This window comes from Indicator indicator, chromosome 9, assembly GCF_027791375.1.
Source record: "Indicator indicator isolate 239-I01 chromosome 9, UM_Iind_1.1, whole genome shotgun sequence".
NCBI classification, from domain to species: Eukaryota; Metazoa; Chordata; class Aves; order Piciformes; family Indicatoridae; genus Indicator; species Indicator indicator.
Window position 1 is genome coordinate 28,190,750 of NC_072018.1, and position 17,329 is coordinate 28,208,078.

At 51.0% G+C, this 17,329-nt stretch overlaps 1 protein-coding gene across 1 annotated transcript; it reads right to left on the reverse strand.

Annotated features, from left to right (window-relative positions):
• Positions 1 to 1,214: 1,214 nt before the first annotated feature.
• GCKR (glucokinase regulator) lies at positions 1,215 to 15,871 on the reverse strand. Its single transcript, XM_054383359.1, has 19 exons — positions 15,812 to 15,871; positions 13,993 to 14,148; positions 13,591 to 13,659; positions 13,366 to 13,434; positions 12,622 to 12,695; positions 10,522 to 10,588; positions 10,055 to 10,108; positions 9,192 to 9,286; positions 8,336 to 8,441; positions 7,558 to 7,676; positions 7,228 to 7,326; positions 6,728 to 6,825; positions 6,354 to 6,430; positions 5,348 to 5,444; positions 4,700 to 4,797; positions 4,017 to 4,100; positions 3,340 to 3,489; positions 2,265 to 2,399; positions 1,215 to 1,382 (listed from the first exon to the last, which is right to left on the reverse strand). The coding sequence occupies exons 1-19, from the start codon at positions 15,869 to 15,871 to the stop codon at positions 1,215 to 1,217; spliced, it is 1,875 nt and encodes a 624-aa protein (XP_054239334.1).
• Positions 15,872 to 17,329: the final 1,458 nt, after the last annotated feature.

Sequence of the window (17,329 nt, forward strand, 5' to 3'; positions counted from 1 at the left end):
AGGATTACACAGAGCACTAAAAACTAAAAAGCATCACAGAGAAATGCTGAGGCATCTGGTTGGTTGGGAGAAGGAACAGCAAATGAAATTCAGTATTATAAAATGAAAGGCACTGAGTAATCTCTGTACGTTGCCCTTGCAGTCCTCACACTGCTTCAAGAGATGGTTTGCATTCCCCTGCTGAAAAGATTACTGCCTTTGGAATGGGGCTATCCTGAAAGCCTACAGGAATACTTCACAACTTTACAATGCTGAAGTGAGCTGTATGTTGATGCTCTGTCCTCCTCAAAATATCTTGCCATGGCTATGTCAAATACCATCTTTCAGGATGGATTCCAACCACCCTCAGTTATTGAACATGAACTGGTGGTAGCCTGGGTTGTAGTGATCCTGCCCTGGTGGAATTCAGGGTCTCAAGGGATATAGGCCACACAAAAATTATAACCAACACCATAAATCTTAGGAAAGTGAACTTTTGGTTGTTGTTGGGTTCCCTCCTGGGAAACTGCCCTCAGGAATAAAGGGACACAAAGAGAGCTTGCAACTCTTTAAGAACATTTTTCTTGGAGCATAAGAACTATAGGGGTCAGCGTTGGGGTGAGCATTCACTGACCATTAGTGTACTTAGGATAAAGCAAGTAAGAGAGATGCAAATCTGAAAGGAGTGAGGTGTGAATGTCTTCAGTGGTAAAAGAAGCAATGAGACAGAAAATTACTTTTGTGAAGAATCTTAACCAGGTAATGAAAGACAGGATACGGCATAGACCACATTCAGTGACTCTGTTGGTCTCTTCCAGTCCTGTGCTGCTTCTCCTACGTGCATGGAGAACAAGTGTTCTTCTAAGAGATTAAGTATCTGGGCTTCAGTTCCCCATAGAGTTAAAAAAACACCCTGCACCTGCCCACTCTACAGTCTACAGATTGGGTTGTCCCAGAGAAAGGGAGGTGTCAATGAAGTCTGAATCTTCATAACAGGCCCCTAGATAAGTGTAATAAATCACCTGAGGAGAAATCAGACCAAAGCAGAATACTCCAGAACATGACCCCACTATTCCCCCACTGCTGTGAAGGTTAATTTGCCACTGCTCTTGTTCAGGGCATCAGAATGCTTCCTCAGCTGGAAGACAGTGTGGCTGCCCAGTCAAACAATACACCTGGACCAATCCAAACCCCAAAATCCTCTTTGAGTCTCTTTGGAGTCAGGATCCTGCTTACTATGTGATCCTGCTTGCAGCATCGGATTTATCCGCTCCCCGTTTGTGTCCTGGGGCATTCAGCGACGCCTCAATGGCTGCACGGATGGAGTGGGAGGTGTCCAGGCGCATGCGGGCTTCCTGCACTGAGCAGTTCCTCAACAGGCACAAGAGAGCTGTGGGAACAACCTGTGAGGATGGGAAAGAACATCAGAGCATTTGCTAGACCACCCAGACACCCAGGGGACACCAGCACCCCTGCATCATCACAGTATGCTGCAGGGAGTCCCTCTTGCATGGGTACCAATAGCCCAAGAGCTCCCTGCCCACTGGCACTGCCCCTTCTAGTCTGACAGAGAAAAGCTCTACTCTTGTCGAGTTTTGGGCTTCCCAGTTCAGGAGGGACAGGCATCTACTCGAGAAAGTCCAACAGAGAGCTGCCAGGATGATAAGGGACTGGAGCACTGCCCTATGAGGAGAGGCTGAGACCTGGGGCTTTTTAGTCTAGAGAAGATTTAGAGGGGATTTGATAAATGTTTACAAATACCTGAGGACTGGGGGTCAAGAGGGAGGGGACAGGCTCTGCTCAGTTGCACCCTGTGATAGGACAGGGAGCAATGAATACAAACAGCACAGGAGGTTCCACCTCAACATGAAGAGGAACTTCTTCACTGTGAGGGTCACAGAGCACTGGAACAGCCTTCCCAGAGGGGTTGTGGAGTCTCCTTCTCTGGAGACTTTCAAGACCCATCTGGATGCATTCCTGTGTGACCTGCACTAGATTCTATAGTCCTGCCATGGCAGGGGGGTTGGACTCAATGATCTCCTGAGGCCCCTTTCAACCCCTAACATCCTGTGATCCTGTGGTGCTTCTCTGCAGCTCCTGCTTAGGTTTCCTCACTCAGCCTGGTGCTCAAAAGCCAGTTCCCACCATCTGCACACAGCAGGATATTTAACCCATGCTTGACATAAAAGCATCCAGACGGTCTGGGGCCAGGGCCTGGCTTCCTGTTATCCTGTGCTGTAAAAGCAGGGATGGAGCGTGTGTGTGGTGAACAGGATCCCAATTACCTTGTTTTTTTCAGTTGCTACCAGAATGTGTGTAGAGATGTCTTTGTTGCGGAGGTCATCTAACACCACCTCAGAGTCATAGATAACCTGCAGGAGGCTATCCAGACACCTGGCCTGGGAGTGCCCTGTGAATCGCTGTAAGAAGAATGCTGCACATTAAAGCCAGGAGAGAGAGATGGCCCACACCAGTGCAAAGTGAAGACCAAGTTGAAATAATGACCCTGTGCACAGCCACAACCAGTAATGGTTATAGCTGCATGAACATCCATGCATGTCCATGCATATGTCCAGGCAAGGCTGACAATGCAGGGGAGGCCATGTGCTGGTACAGCCAACAACCAATTTTTCTCTGGGCTCCTATAACAGTTCCAATTGCTGTGATATTGCAGTGGCATCTCATCTGCCTCACAGAGTCACAGAAAAACTTAGGTGGGAAGAAGCTTCTGGAGGTCACTGCTCCAACATACCTTTGCCCCACCAATTCCCATGAAAGTAGGTTGCTCAGGGCTATGCAGCTGAGTTTTAATGCATCCTAAGATGAAGAACCTACAGCCTCTCTGGTCCTGGATTCAGTCAGCTCCAGAAGTCCCTAGACCCCTACAAACCTGCCTCAGAAGCCATTAGAATTCTGGTAAATCCAGTTAGTTAGCTCTGAAGGTAGATTTCTGGCTCTCTTCAGAGTCCTCCCACCTCCCTCCTACTGCCTTCTTGGCTTCCAGCTCTGCAGGGCTTCAGAGGCTGGAAACGAGGCTGAGCTGTGCAGATATTCCCTAGACCTCTGCTGGGATCAGAGACAGGTTCCTCACCATGACACTAGAAACAGAAACCTCCCAGGAAGGAAAGATGATTGCTGCCTGGCCTTTATTACAGGATGCCAGTTTGTCCAAGCAAATATCCAGCAAATGGCCTTACCTGCACCTCCACCCTCCCATGGAACAGCCTGGCCTCCACCTTTCCTTATGGTGTGTTCTGTCCCTATCAGGCTAGAGACTTCTCAGGTTCCTGGTTTCAGAGCCCCAGCACAGAGACCCTAGCTTGTCACTGGGCTGTTCCCCAGAAGCAGGACCCACAGTACCTGCAGGATGGACACTGCCCTCCAGAACAGCTTGGAGTTGCCGATCCTCAGGTCTACCATACAGTTGCGGAGGATTTTGCCCTTCAAGACGTAGGCTCCAGTGCTGACTGTGTTCAGAATCCACTTGGTGCTGAGTTCCCGCTGGAATTTCTGTGCAAACACAGAGCAATGATCAAGAGGAACAAGAAGGCTGCCAACAAGGCCTGCAACCATGTCTGCACCTACTAGTCTGTGGAGAAAGCTCAGAGCCATGAGGCAGTACAGAGTATAGGAGTTGCACCTGACCATCAACAGGACCAGCTGGCTGGTGATCAAGACACCACAGCAGCATTGTCTACATCTGCATGGCACTGGCATCCCAGCCTAGCTCTTACTCACTTGAAATTGGGGGAAACTGTCACCAAGAGATAGACATCCAGGCTGAGAAGCAGGCCAGTATCTGATGATGAGGCTCCTCTGACCAGCACAGCTCTGAAGTACTGTAAGACATCAGTAGCTGCTGTGGCGTTTTTGTAGCCTTAACTAGTTCTCAGAGAATGTACTTGTGCTGAGGTGGGAGGGTGGTATTGGCCCTCTGGCATAACAAGGAGCTCTCCAAAGGCTTGGTCTGGTTGCAGTGATCTAAGCTTGCAACATGCATGTGGTTTTCTCAGAGGGAAATAGGCTGAGGGTGGTACCTGGATAAAATTCCCCTCGTACTCCAGGAACAGGATTGGCCACATGATGCTGATGATGTCAGGGAACAGCTTCTTGAGGGAAGCCTAGTGGGAGAAAGGGGGAAAAGCTGCTTTTACAGCAAAGACAACCCAACTCCTCTTCCTGTAGTTCCTTCACTCAGCTGGTGCATCCAGGAGCCCAGAACACAAACGTGAGGGGCTAGGGGAGCAATGGGAAGCTACCTTGTGGGATGCTGGCAGTGACAGGGTGTGGGGTGAATGTGTAAGAAAAGAGAAGCTCAGTGGGAGGCTGGGAACAGGGCATCATGCTCTACCACATCAGCAATTACAGTGACACACCAATGTCAAGGCAGAGAGTGTATGAAGAGCACAGCATCATTCATCTGCTTATATCTCCTGAGAACCCAAGTAAGAGTGGGCAGAGCAGCCCTCAGGACATGGCAGCTGGAGTCAGAATGTCTGTGCCTCATTTCAAGGCAGTGCTGGTATGAAGGCATACTGAGCAGCCTGCCCTATCTGACCCTGCCTGAGCAGGTGACCTGCGCTAGACAATCTCAAAAGATTCCTTCCAACCTCAGAGATTCCGTGATCCTGTTCAGTCCTTGTCTAATCATGTGCTGTGGGCATGCCCTGTGGTACTGTCCTCTGCATCCACAACAGGACAAATTCTCATTTCCTCTTACCGGCAGGTATTGCCCAACTGTAGCATGAGACAGTGCCTGGATGTTGGATGTCTTCTCCTTTACCTGGATCACAAGTTCCTCTACCTCAGCAAGGTCATCTTGAAGCAAGGAGGAGAAGGATGTGGACAGAAAGCTCAGGGTTAGCTTCCAGGAACCAGCAGAGAAGTAAGAGAAGGAGCCCAGCTAAAGCAACTACCATGTCTGTGCACATATGGTCCATGCATGCACATGGGATCCCTCACACACGTGCATGTGTATGTTACCCCCCCGGACCTCGTGTCCCACACACACACAGCTTCTTGGGTGTGCTTCCATGTGCATGTGCCCATCACTCTCAGCTGACACAGACATTCCTTACACACACAAACCCCTTGTGCTTGTGCACACCCATGGCCCTTGTGTTCACACACACACATTGCTACCCCACACGTGCCCTTTGCACACATGTGCCCCTCACTCACCCATCCCCCTGCACTCTCCCAACACAAACCTTCTCTCCAATGCTACCCTCTGCTCCTCATCCCTGTTCTGCCTGCTCAGTGACCCAGTCTCCTATTCCCAAACATCCCAGCAGCCCCTACAGCCATTCCCTTTCTCACAGCATCCCTGGTGCTGTCAGCAGCCCCTTTGGCCCCTGCCACACCTCACCATCCAGTGTGAAGAGGAAAAGGACTGTGTCGAGTTCTGTCAGAGAGGGCAGAATGATCCTCACAAAGTCCTCCTGAGAGAAAGCAACCTGTGGGCCCTGCAGGGAAGAACAGTTACTCCCTACCAAAGCATCAGCACTTCCAAAGCCCCCTTTCAGCAGGCCCAGTTGTCTCCAGATGTATGACTGCTCCTTAGACAACAGCGCTTCTGTGGTGTCCCCCTCACTCACTGTTGTCCCACTCCTTCATACTACCTTGAAGGACACCTGATGCATGACAGTGGAGCTGAACACAGCAACCTGAAGCACAGCATCCAGCTCTGCATGCCGTCCTACCATGCCCCAGCAACAGACAACTCATCCTGCACACCTTGGTGCCCTGTTCCCACCTCATGCTCCCTCCATGTTTGGACAAGCCCACATTCACAGGAGGGCCAACATGACCAGGGCACAAATCCATGTCCTGCCACTGTCTGCTTTCACTAAGGAAAGAGACCCTACAACGTCTCTGACCACGATCCAGTGCCTGACCATGCTCACAGCAAGAACAGTTTCCCTTGTATCTCACAGTAATTTCCTGTTTCTTGACCTCTGCTGCTGCCTTTTGTCCTGTTCCTATGATCCCAAGACTCTGCTTGCTTTCCTAGTTGAGAATGACAGTCAGATCCCTCTTTGCCTCCTCTTCTTCCAGCTACACAAACCTGCCCTTCATGTCCTTCTTTGTGTGTCTTCTAGTCCAGTTCCTGGCTAGCTCGGTGGCCCCCAGGCTTACTTCATGGTAGCCCTTTCTGTCTGGTTCTCAGGTGGACTCAGGCTGCAGGTAACCAGCCAGGGTGTCACAGTATGGAGGCTCTTTCATCCTCCCTGAGAAGCTGCTGCCTGACGATGCAGCTTTCCAGCACAGTAATCTCACATATCGGACTTACAGGACCACCAGTCAGCAAGACACAGCCCTAGAAATGTCATTAGCCTTGGTCTCCATTTTACTCATGCAAAGCCAGGTCTTACCTGTGCTGTTAGGTCCACCTCTTTGTTGAAGATGTCGTTACGATCTCCAATCAGGAAGCCCTGCACATCCTTATGGTCTGCAAAGAAAAATACAGCAAAACAGGGAAGCAAGGCAAAGGGGAGGTGGATGGCAAATGTGCAGAGTCCTGTAACAAGAAGATCAGGAAAGAAGACAGAGGTAGCTCTAGATTCCATGACAGTGTCTTGCTGGGGGGGATGTGATCCCGGGGTCCTCCTCAAATCATTCACAATTATCAGTGGTCCCCTGCCCTTGCTGTCCAACCCTTGTCCTGCTAAGCACACAGCAGTCAGGTCTCAGGACATGCCATGCACTGAGGCTTGCCCCACCTCTGCTACACAGCACAATCTCTTACCTGCCCCAAAGGTTGGGATGCACTCCACACCGTCCATGATGGCGATGAGACCCAGCGTGTGCCAGCCCAGAACATACACACAGGCCTTCTTCTGCAGACTGGGGAAGCACAAGGTGGTCACTGACCAGCGGTGCTGGGAGCTTCACAGAGCCAAACACTGGGTGTGAGCAGGTGAAAAGTGGTCTGGGGTAGGGAGATTGCCTGACAAATCACCAGAGGTTTGTAAGCTAACAACAGAGGAGCACAGCCTACGGGGCATGTGGGAGCTACCACCATCCTCAGGGGACGAGAAGCTGTCAAAATAGAGTGCACTGCACAGGTCCAGACTGTGGTGGAACTTGCCTCCTGCACTTCCCAAACAGGCAGTTTGCTTCTCTGGACACTTAGAGAACCAGGCACTTTGAGTGGCGTGTGCCTGAGGTGTGTGCACAGACACCCTAACCCTTTCTTCCAGCTGGCAGTGCTGCTCTGGGAGGAAAGGGCCTGAGAGGACTCCTCACCTTGTGCCTGCTTCCTTCACTAAAGCAGCTATCTTCCTGCTCTGAGCATAGGTGACTTCGTGTGCCCGTTCGTACGTCCTCAGGATCTCCACAAGGCACCTAGGCAGAGGAAGACTGCAGTCAGCACTCGCAGGAACCCATGCACCCAGTCAGGCCAGGATGGATTCTGTGTCCTCTCTGGTAAGAGGCCAGCCCCAGTGCCATTCCCAGCAAGCAGCAGCCAGCTGGAGGGACCTTTCCACAACTCTGTGACAGCTGCTACAGGAGTTGTGTATCACAAGGAGGCTGCTTGCCTGATTGCTTGCCAGAGCTCAGCAACCCAACACTCACTTCTCTGAGATTTCACTCTCCCTGGAGACTGTCTTGTGGGCTGCCAGCAGCACGGTCTCCAGCAGGATCTTGGTGGCACTTCCGCCTTTCATCCATGAAAAGCCACAAATGCCTTCAGGCTAATGAAATGGGATAAAGAGGGCAACTCTGCTTGGGTATTAGCCATCAAACACTCCTGCCGAGGCACCCCCTCTTAGCACATGTTCTGTGGAGCAGGGAAGCTAGAGAATTTTAGGACAGCACATGCTTGTGGCTGTGTGTATGTCCACACAAAACCTGCTGTGGTTGCTTATTGCCTGGTTTCATCTACTGGAGGGGGGCTTGGGGGGGAAGGGCCTCAGAGGCTGCAGCAGGGTATCAGTAAGGGTGGAAGCCATGGAACCATTTTGATGGGAGCAGCAGTGAGAGTGGAGCTTTTCTACAGCTGGCAGGACAATGAACTCCTGGCTCCTGCACCCTCCTTTAATGTGGTTGCACAGAAGCAGCATGATCTGTGATGAGGTAAGAGCCCAGACTGACTGAGGGAAATCTTGCTGGAGTTGAGGGTTGTGAATGCCTTCATAATTTACCCAAACACTGGCACCACTGAGATGTGTGTCTGCTAGCCCAGATGCCTTCCAACCCACCTCCCTCTTTTCTGCCCTGATGCCCAGACCTTTTTTCACCATAATACTCTGTGGAAAATAAGAAACAGTCTTGTAAAGTGGAGAGCCCACCCCAAAGAAGCAGACAGATGCCTCTCCTGAGGAGCTCAGGGTTGTTGGGGAGCACTACCCACCCCCACAGCAGGGTTGAGGACGAAGGCTTTATGGGATTCCTGCAGCTTCTGCATCCGTTCAGCAACCTGGCGGAAAGTGGAGTGCCAGCCCTCGATCTTGTCATTCCTGCAGGAGACATCCAAAGAAGGTGTGTCACCTGTCACATGAAATCCTGTCCCTGTGGGGCTGTACTGCATGAGGGAGTTAAATCTGCATCACTGATTCAGGGTTCCCCAGCCCATGGTGGAGTTTTCTGGGCTGTGTGCTATGTCTATGTACCTGGGAATAGTCTGCAGCCATCCTGTCTCCCTTTTTTTTTCAGCTGGGGACTTAATTTCCTCAAGAGATGGATGATCCTGTCCTAGCTGTGCTCCCACACAGCTTCAGCAACACCAGGTTAAGGCAGCCCTGTGGTCCTGGCCTGCCCACAGCTGCTCTGGATTGTCTTTGCCCTCACACCTTCAGGAGCTGTTAATCTAGAGCAACCCATTTTCCCCAAAAAAAGCCCCAGATCTCTTCTCTAGACTAAAAAGCCCCAGATCTTTCAGCCTCTCCTCACAGGGCAGTGCTCCAGTCCCTTAATCATTCTGGTAGCCCTCTGTTGGACTCCCTCAAGCAGATCCCTGTCCCTCTTGAACTGGGGATCTGCCCTCTCCATGCCAAGTTTGACTTATTCATCCCTGCCAGCCAAGTCCTGCTATTTTGAGCTGTCCAGGGAGTGATAACATCCTTGGCATTCATTTGTATCTTAGTGAAGGAAGACCTGAGGTCTCTAGGTTGGGTGGGAGGACCAGCATCTGGCAGGGATCTGTCTTCAGGGCCAAGTGTAATGGCTGAACCCTCTTCTGCTGTCCTTCAAATCTGTGCAGGCATTACCTAGCCATGCTGACAGGGTTGAATCCAAGCAGAACTGGCAGGAAGATGTCCAGATTATTCATGCAGAAATCCAGCTGCCCTGCCACAAATGGAGCCTGAAATTAAGCAAGACAGTGAAGCCCTCTCCCAGCTGCACAACATGCAGAGCACACCAGAGACACTCCTAAAGTCTTAAGGTCACCAAGAGCTCTGTGCACATGAAGAAAGAAATGAACCCTAATGTCTGACCAAGCTCCTGCAAGCCAGGAACCCTCTGGACTCATGTATTGGAGTGAGAAGAGGAACAAGTATCCAGAACATGATGAGATAAACTGGAATAGACAGCTCCTTGAGCTGACAGACTCTGGTTTAAGGTAAAATGTATTACACCAGTGGTAGAGAATCATACCTGATGCTTTATTCAGAAATTTAAATACTGCTAATTTTTGTTACTAAGTTGATTAAATAAACCTTTACTTGATTTTATGCTAAACCTTGTTTAGCTTTGTGGTAAAACATGAATCACATTTAAATCTGTGCATGAATGGTGTGCTCTCCCCACTGAAACTGTACAAAGGTAAAACAGGGAGTGGAGAGGGCAAGGAAGGGGAGCAGTGTCTGAAGACACCTTTGAAGATCTGCAGGAGTTTTCATCTCACACCATCTGGTAACCTATGGCAAAAAATCACAGTGTCCATCCTTCAGTAACAGGCAGAGGTGATGAACTCCCAGTCCAGGTACTTATCCAAGACAGCTACCTGCAGCTTCCACCACAGTTAATTGCCACTGGTCCTCCCCAGCCACATGCAGCTGCCCCTTCATACATCAGCACTGTGAACCTGTCCTGCACCCAGCCAATCTGCAGTCATCACTGAAGCACTTACAGATAAACCACAGGAGATGCCAATGAAAATCACTTTCTTCTTCCCATCACAGACCTGAGGCAGAAGAAAAAAGGGAAGACTGTGTTGTGCTGGTGGGAAAAAATATTTCTCCCTGTGTTAGATTGGCAAGGAGCTGTGAATCATCCTGGAGCAAAGGGAAAGTGCAGCCGCAGATGAAAAAAGAAGCTTCTCAATGCACTCATTGAAGGAGAGCAACCATTCTTGCCAGGAAAGGTGGTCAAGGGGCCTTTGCACCACACTCTTCCAGGTACTGGGACCAGAAGGACTTCACCCGAGACACAACACAAGCAGGAAGCTGTCTGTGCTGACTCTTGTTCTGCATTCTCGCACTGCCCTGCTTTTAGATCTCACCACCACCCTAAGCCCTTGGTGACTTCATCCTCCAGGCTGGCTCACGTATGTCTCCAGGATCAGTCAGGCTTCTCTTCCCCATCCCCTGATCTCACCTTCCTCAGCTCCTCAGTCCCCAGCAGAGCGCTGTCCTCGAGTCCCTCCTGAGACATCACCAAGGATCTGTGAGGAAAGACAACCATGCTGCAGTTACTCATGGGGAAAGCCAGACAAAGTAGAGCTGCTGGCAGAAGTTCCCTCCTCACAAACCAGAATCAAATGCCCCCACCCTCAGGCTGTTGACTCTGCCTCCAGGGCAAGCATGAACTTATTCCATACAGCATCAGGTCAGGCAGTGCAGCCTTCCACATCCACTGCTGGCACTGGCACTGCACTGACCGAAGAACAGGGCTCTGGCTTGACATGATGGCTCAGACTTCAGTTTGGTCAAATCAGCAGGTAATAGTAGGTGTCTGGCTAGCCATGTCACTGGGTGACCTGAACCTGGCTGGGGAATGTAGACTGTCATCCATAAGCAAAGGCTTCACTAGACATTGTCCATACAGAGTCCTCTCCTGGGTGCAAGCAGCAGTCCACTCTGCAAGGTCAACCGCAGTCTGTTGGCAAGTCCAGGCAGAGCAGCCCTAAGCTTCTTTCTACCTGGCCTTTAATTTCTGCAGGCAGAAAGGAGAAGCTGCTCAGTAGCTGTTCTGCCCACCTATGAGGCACTGTACTTGCCTTCTCTGGGCTTCTGAATGGAGTCAGCCCAGAGGAGAAAGGAGTGAGTGTCTGGCCCCAAGACTTCTGGGCTCACCACTGGGTCTGAGTGGTCAGAGCCTGGAGCATGCCCCAGCCAAATTCCCTGTCAGCCCAGAGGAGGCTGACTTGCTCATGTCATGACAGATACTCATCTGAGGGGGGTCCTGTCTGCAGTTCCTGCTCTTGCTATGTGTATCACAAACAAATAAGGATCCTCAGAACAGTCCTCAAAGAAGGCTCCATCATGATGCTGTCAATAGACTGTGAACTGAGCGGCCAGCAGAGTCAGCCAAGGGTTAATCTCATACCTTTTTTTCTAACTAGAACATTTGTGCTGTTATTCCTTGCTCTTGAACCTTATGTAACTTCTCTCTGAGGAACAAAGAGGCCTCTAACATTCAGTACACGCTTCCAGGTCTGTGTGTGCATTAAATGACAACTTATAAGCTTTTCTTGTAACAGTTTGAACTCTTTCTGTCTCTGCATTTGAGACATTTCAAGTCCTCAGATCATTGTCTCTGTCTGCCCTGTGTCCCTCAAATGTTCACCTTCTTTTCAGGTTCCAGATCAGGCTCCACAGCTCCATAATCAGCTGCATGCAGAAGAGTAATTTCCTCACTGTCCCACTGTTCACATAGCCACAACACTTATCCCTGCAGCTCATGAATCCTCTGCAGCCGCCACTCTGGAGGATGCAGCCCATCTGTAGGCACACTCTGCAGCTGACTGTAATGAGATGTGTCAGCTGTGCCTACACTGATAAATTACAGAAGGCCAGGGACCATGCCTGGGCACTGAAGCGTGGTCATCTCTACTGTTTAATTACTATTAGAATAGCCTCAGCTGATTAACACTTTATCAAACCACCCCTAGACATTCTTCAGACATTGGAATGCCCCAGGGACAGATCCTGATGAGCAGTCTGTACACATACACCCTTCCCTGGAGAGCTGAACAGCAGTGGCATGGACAGCTCTGTCTCACCTTGCTCAGGGCCTGAAAGCAGTGCTGGTCATGTTTACTTAACCAGCTTGTCAGAGTCCTTATGTCCCAGTGTGTCCAGCCGTCTGAGTGTCCTGCAGGACGATTGCTCACCTGAGGACCACTAACCCTGCCCACCAACCACTGCCCACACCTGCTGTGAATACTAATGGTACATTTACTGCTGAATCATTGAAAATATCTGGGACTTACTGCTCCCTGATAAATTCCATGTGAAACTTCTTCTCTGGTGGTTGTTTTCTGCTGATCCTGGAGGCCCTTGCACACAGTCCCACTCTGCAATTGCTGCAGCTCAGGACAGCTCAGGGCTGGAGCACAAAAGCCCTGCCAGTACCCAACCATCCATCAAGGCAGGTGTCCTGCTGCCTTCCAGGCTCCAAAGCCACACATACTCTGTTTGCCCAAACCACAGCACACACTCTAGGGCTGACAGCAATCTCAGTGCTTTCCCTTACCTGTGTCCCCCAGCAATGATGTGTGTGTAACGGGGCAGCTGACCCAGGCCTCTGAGCAGCTTGTTAAAGGAAGTCTGATGAGAGAGAGAGAGAGGGAATCATTACATTTAAAAGGGCAGGATACAAATAAAAAAGCTATCAGCTAACTTGGCAGCTCCCTTGGGAACTCCCTGGCCGGTGCAGTGCATGAGGTCAGATCTCATGTGAGTGGCAGACAAAGCAGATACTGAAGTGAGAGACTCAAGAGACATCCCTCACTTCCATGTTGAGCCAGTCACCAGCTCGGTTCAGGAACTACCAAGGAGTCTTTCTATAACTGCCTACAGGGGCATCCAGTTTGCCCCATAATAAACAGAAATGGGACTAGAAACATGAACCATAACTCCAGGGAATCTCCCAGTGTGGAGCAGCACAAGATATTTCACCCTCCATCCCACCCTCCCAGGCTTCTGCCAGGCCTTCTGCTGGGTGATTACAAACCTGCAGAGGCTCCAGGATGTCCTGTGGATCTGCCTAGGCATCCCCTGACCCCCTTACATCTGGTGCCACATTTGACTCCATGGCCATTCCAGAGGACCCAAGGTAAAGAAGGGTGTGTTGTCAGTCTGAGGGCAGTGGGAACTGCTGGAGGCAGGGTCTCTAAGGAAGGGATGGCCTCTGAGGATGGGGCAGGAGCATGCAGAGGCTGGGCTGCATCCCAGTCACAGCAATAAAAGCTTAAATGGACAGAGAAGAGCTACTCACTGCAATGAGGAAGGCCAGCCTGCCTGATGTGCCACTGCCACTCAGGACAATGAGACCATTTTCTGGGTCCTGCAGAATGGGTAGAGTAGGTTCAGAGTCCCAGGTGTGCCACATGTCCCAGCCAGGAGGCAGAAGGCATCCCTTGCACATTGTGCAGAGCCTGCAGCCCTGCACCACACTGGCATCACCATGCTTGCAGCCCTGTACTACACGGCAGGTCCTCACCTTCAGCACCTCCTGCACTTTGTTGATGATGTCAATCATGGTCTTCAGTACTGACTGGCTGTAGAGCCTCTGGGAAAGAAGAGCTGAGCTGGAGCACATGGGCACTGCGGGCACTGCTAGAGCACTCAGCCCATGCTGCCCAAGGAGCAGGGTGTGCAGGGCTGGTGGGGCCATTTCCTCATCCTGCAGCAGGGCTGGTGTCTCCTCACAGTGCTGCAGCCAGTGCTGGGACCAGTGCTGAGACCAGGACCAGGCCTCCCTCCCAGACTTATGCCCACCCTGCACTGGGGAGGCTGCCACCCAGCAGATGTCACAGGATGGCTCCTAGTGGGCACCCAGTCTGCAGATCAAGGACTGATGGCTGCGAGGGAGCAGGAGGTATCAGGCTGGGCCCCAAGATACCTTGTAGTTGAGCAAGGCTTCCTCCTCCTCTTGGAAGATCTCAGCGTCACACTCCTTCAGCAGCTGAACAATCTGCATGGGGTCAGCCCGGTCCAGCTCCCGAGTGATGGGGTTGGACTTCTCACTGATGGGCAGAGCAGCCTCGTAGCCCACCAGCTGCAAGGTGACCACAGGTGGGGTGAGTGCATGCTTGTGGGATGGAAAAGGACCAGCAAGCCATGGGGATGGCACCATCTTACCCAACCCTTGTCCTGAACTACCCTCTTTGGGCACCAATAAGCTTTCCAGAAACATCATTGGCAAGTCAGGAGCCTCATCAGGACTGTTGTCTTGCAGACAGCCCACTGGCAGTCATGGGAAACCGTGCCTCAGCATTTCACATGCTCAGCAAGGAAGCCTTTTGCCACCAAGGTTCACTGCCTTCCTGGAGATGTCTCCACTTCACTTCATAGGCCAATAGACCAAGACCAAGGCTGGAGTATCTTTGTATATTTGGTGCATCAGTCCTCACAGTTAGGCAGTTCCTGAGCAGTATTTCCTTCCTAGTTTAGCAAAATCTCTTAATTTAGGCTACTGGACAGCTTCATCACCTCACTGTTTGCTTTGTACAAAAGATCACAATGAAAATGCTCACCTGAGACAAAGGTTTTGATGTGGCCCTGCACAGACCAGCAACACAGGCTGCCAGAAATCCCTTATACCAGTTCTTTATCACAGTAACTATTCATGTCCCACAGCCTGTCACATCTAGTATACTGCTTAGAAAAACAGAACTGAGGTCCAGGAAGGTGAGAGCTGATGGATTTCATTCACTTGGAAAAAAGTATTTTATCTTGTCAAAGAGAGATCACATACTGGTCTAGCATGACCACTCTCTGAAAAGCCTGTCTTGGCAACCACATTTCCTTCAGCATTGTCCTAAAGTCTCTCATGCTACTGAAGCAAGACTGATATTTTCTAAATGTCTGCTCTTACCAGGGTAAGAGAAACCACAACGGTCTGAGGAAACTTCATACACTGAATTCAGTAAGCAATGAAAAAACAAGCCCTCAGTCCAACTTCTGTAGTGCAGCGTCTGAGTCAGACTGGGACCTGTGCTGTTGGAGCTGTCCTGCCTCAGTTCCAGCTGGCTGATGCCCAGACCAGCTCCTGCTGCAACTCCCTGTGTTGCTCTGGGGCACAAGGGACGCCATGGTCCTTGTGCATTAAAACTACCATAGGCTCCCATCCACAACTTCCTTGCAAGGCTCTGCTTACAGAGCCCACTGCCCTTGTTAAAGTTAATTGAGTCCAGACATAAAACACGTTCTCTGTAACTACATTTTACCATTGGGACCACTGGTGGGGCATAGGGATGTTCAACCTCTGGCAGTATTTATGGCAAGGCTAGACAGACCTTTCCCCTAACTGAGGTGGCTGTTCTTATGAACTCCAGGAGGTAATGATCTCAGCTGAAGGTCACAGCTGGCAGGCATGAGAATCTCTCTGGGGCTGTAACTCATGAATCTGTGCTCTAAGCATTGCTCAGTCAGGGAACTCACAGGAAGGACATGTCTTGGCAACATGTGCAGCTAGCTGCTCATGAGGATTTGTCCTTCTACAGCTCATCATTCCCATCTGCCTCAAGTGGAAAAGGAACTTGAGGGTGGTGATGACAGGGGAAGAGCAGCTGGCAAGGCCAGTTCAGCGTGGAGCTGCAGCAATTAGCAAAGATCTCCTGAATGCTCCTGGCACAAGTGCCTGGCACTGCACATTCCAGGTCCCTCTCCCTCCCTCCCCATGTGAAGCACATTGACCCACACCACGCGGGGGTCCTCACCTCCCACCTGCCAGGGTCCGGTGTCTCAATGACATGCCTGTATTTCTTCATCCCTCGCATGGTCCAGGCCCCAGAAAGGCTCTGGCAGAGACTGCAGGGCCCAGAGCCAGGTACTGATGCAGTTTGGCTAGGTCCAGGTCCAACACAGGCTGGGCACTCAGGCTCCACTGCTCACTGCAGCTCACTTCATCCTACCTTTGCCAGCCCTTCACTTGTAATCATTAATCCAGACAGTTAAATATCAATCTGCTGCTCTCACCCTGCGTCCGGCTGCCACACTGAGCTGTCCCAGCTTATCTGCCCAGGTCTCCAGCTGGACACCAGGTCTCCCAGTCCCAGCAGGATGAGGGCACTGCCTACGTCATCGTTGCTGCACAAGGACAAGCAGCCAAGGCAACCAGCAAGTACAGCACAGCCACATGTCATGGAAAGGAACATGCTGGCCTCTAAACAGGGACAGTGGGACCAGCCGAATGAGCAGAAACCTTACCAAACCCTGATGGTGCTGGCCACAACTGGGGGCCTTATTCTCTACAACAAAGCTGGAGGACTCTCTGCACAGTCATTGAAAACTGCAAAATGCCCCTGCACTACACTGGGCCCCTCTTCTGGTGGAGAGAAAGACACAAAGGCAGCAGGAGACCCGAAGGCTCAGCATGTGAGTTTGGCAGGGAGGAGACATGATATGATTTGATGCCACACCTGAGTACATGGGTAGAAAAGAGAGATTTTGTACGAAGAGGGTGCATGCTGTGGAGAAATATGTTTTGCAATGTCCGTTACAGGGCTGAGCTGGAAAATTCAAAGTCAGATGAAGTCTGGGGCTTGGGGGCCCCCCCAAGGCTAGAGGGACATCTCGTGTCTTCACAGCCAGACTAGAACCCATTGGAGTCCAGTCCTCCAGCCTCTCCATTGCCTGTTGTGTGAACAGCAAATAGAAGCAGAAGGTACCTGCAGTTCTGTCCCCAGCAGGATGCTGCGGTACTCCAGCTCTCCCTGCTGAAGTGCCAGTCTTCCATGCAGGAACTTTGCAGGAGAGAGGCAATCCCAGACAGCTCTGGTGAGGTTTGTGAGTCTTTCTCAGGTGCATCTTTCCATCTCGGTCAGAAGCAGACAAATGTGCACATCAGGTTTTGGCTTCCTTTTAATCTGATAGCCTCATGTGTCTCATGCAACTGCTGCATTGCAATGTACCTGTGTCCAGGTGCACAAGATTCCTCCACTCCAAGCCATGCCTGGGAGCAGGTACAGCCCTTATTCCTTGTGCAGTGCCACAATCCCAGCCTTGCCATAATGGCCAACCACAGTTTTGGGGACAGGGAGGCAGGTCTGAAGCTGACCCAGGTCCTCATCTGTAGTCTGTCTAGAAATGTGCAGCTCTCAGCAGACCATGGCATTAACAAGTGCAGCCTGATCATCCTGCACTACTTGGCGTGGCTGTAGAGTAATAGGAAGAAGAAGCACAGGTATAGTCCTGCCCAGATCTGGTTCTGATGGTGCAGAGGCACTCGGCACAGG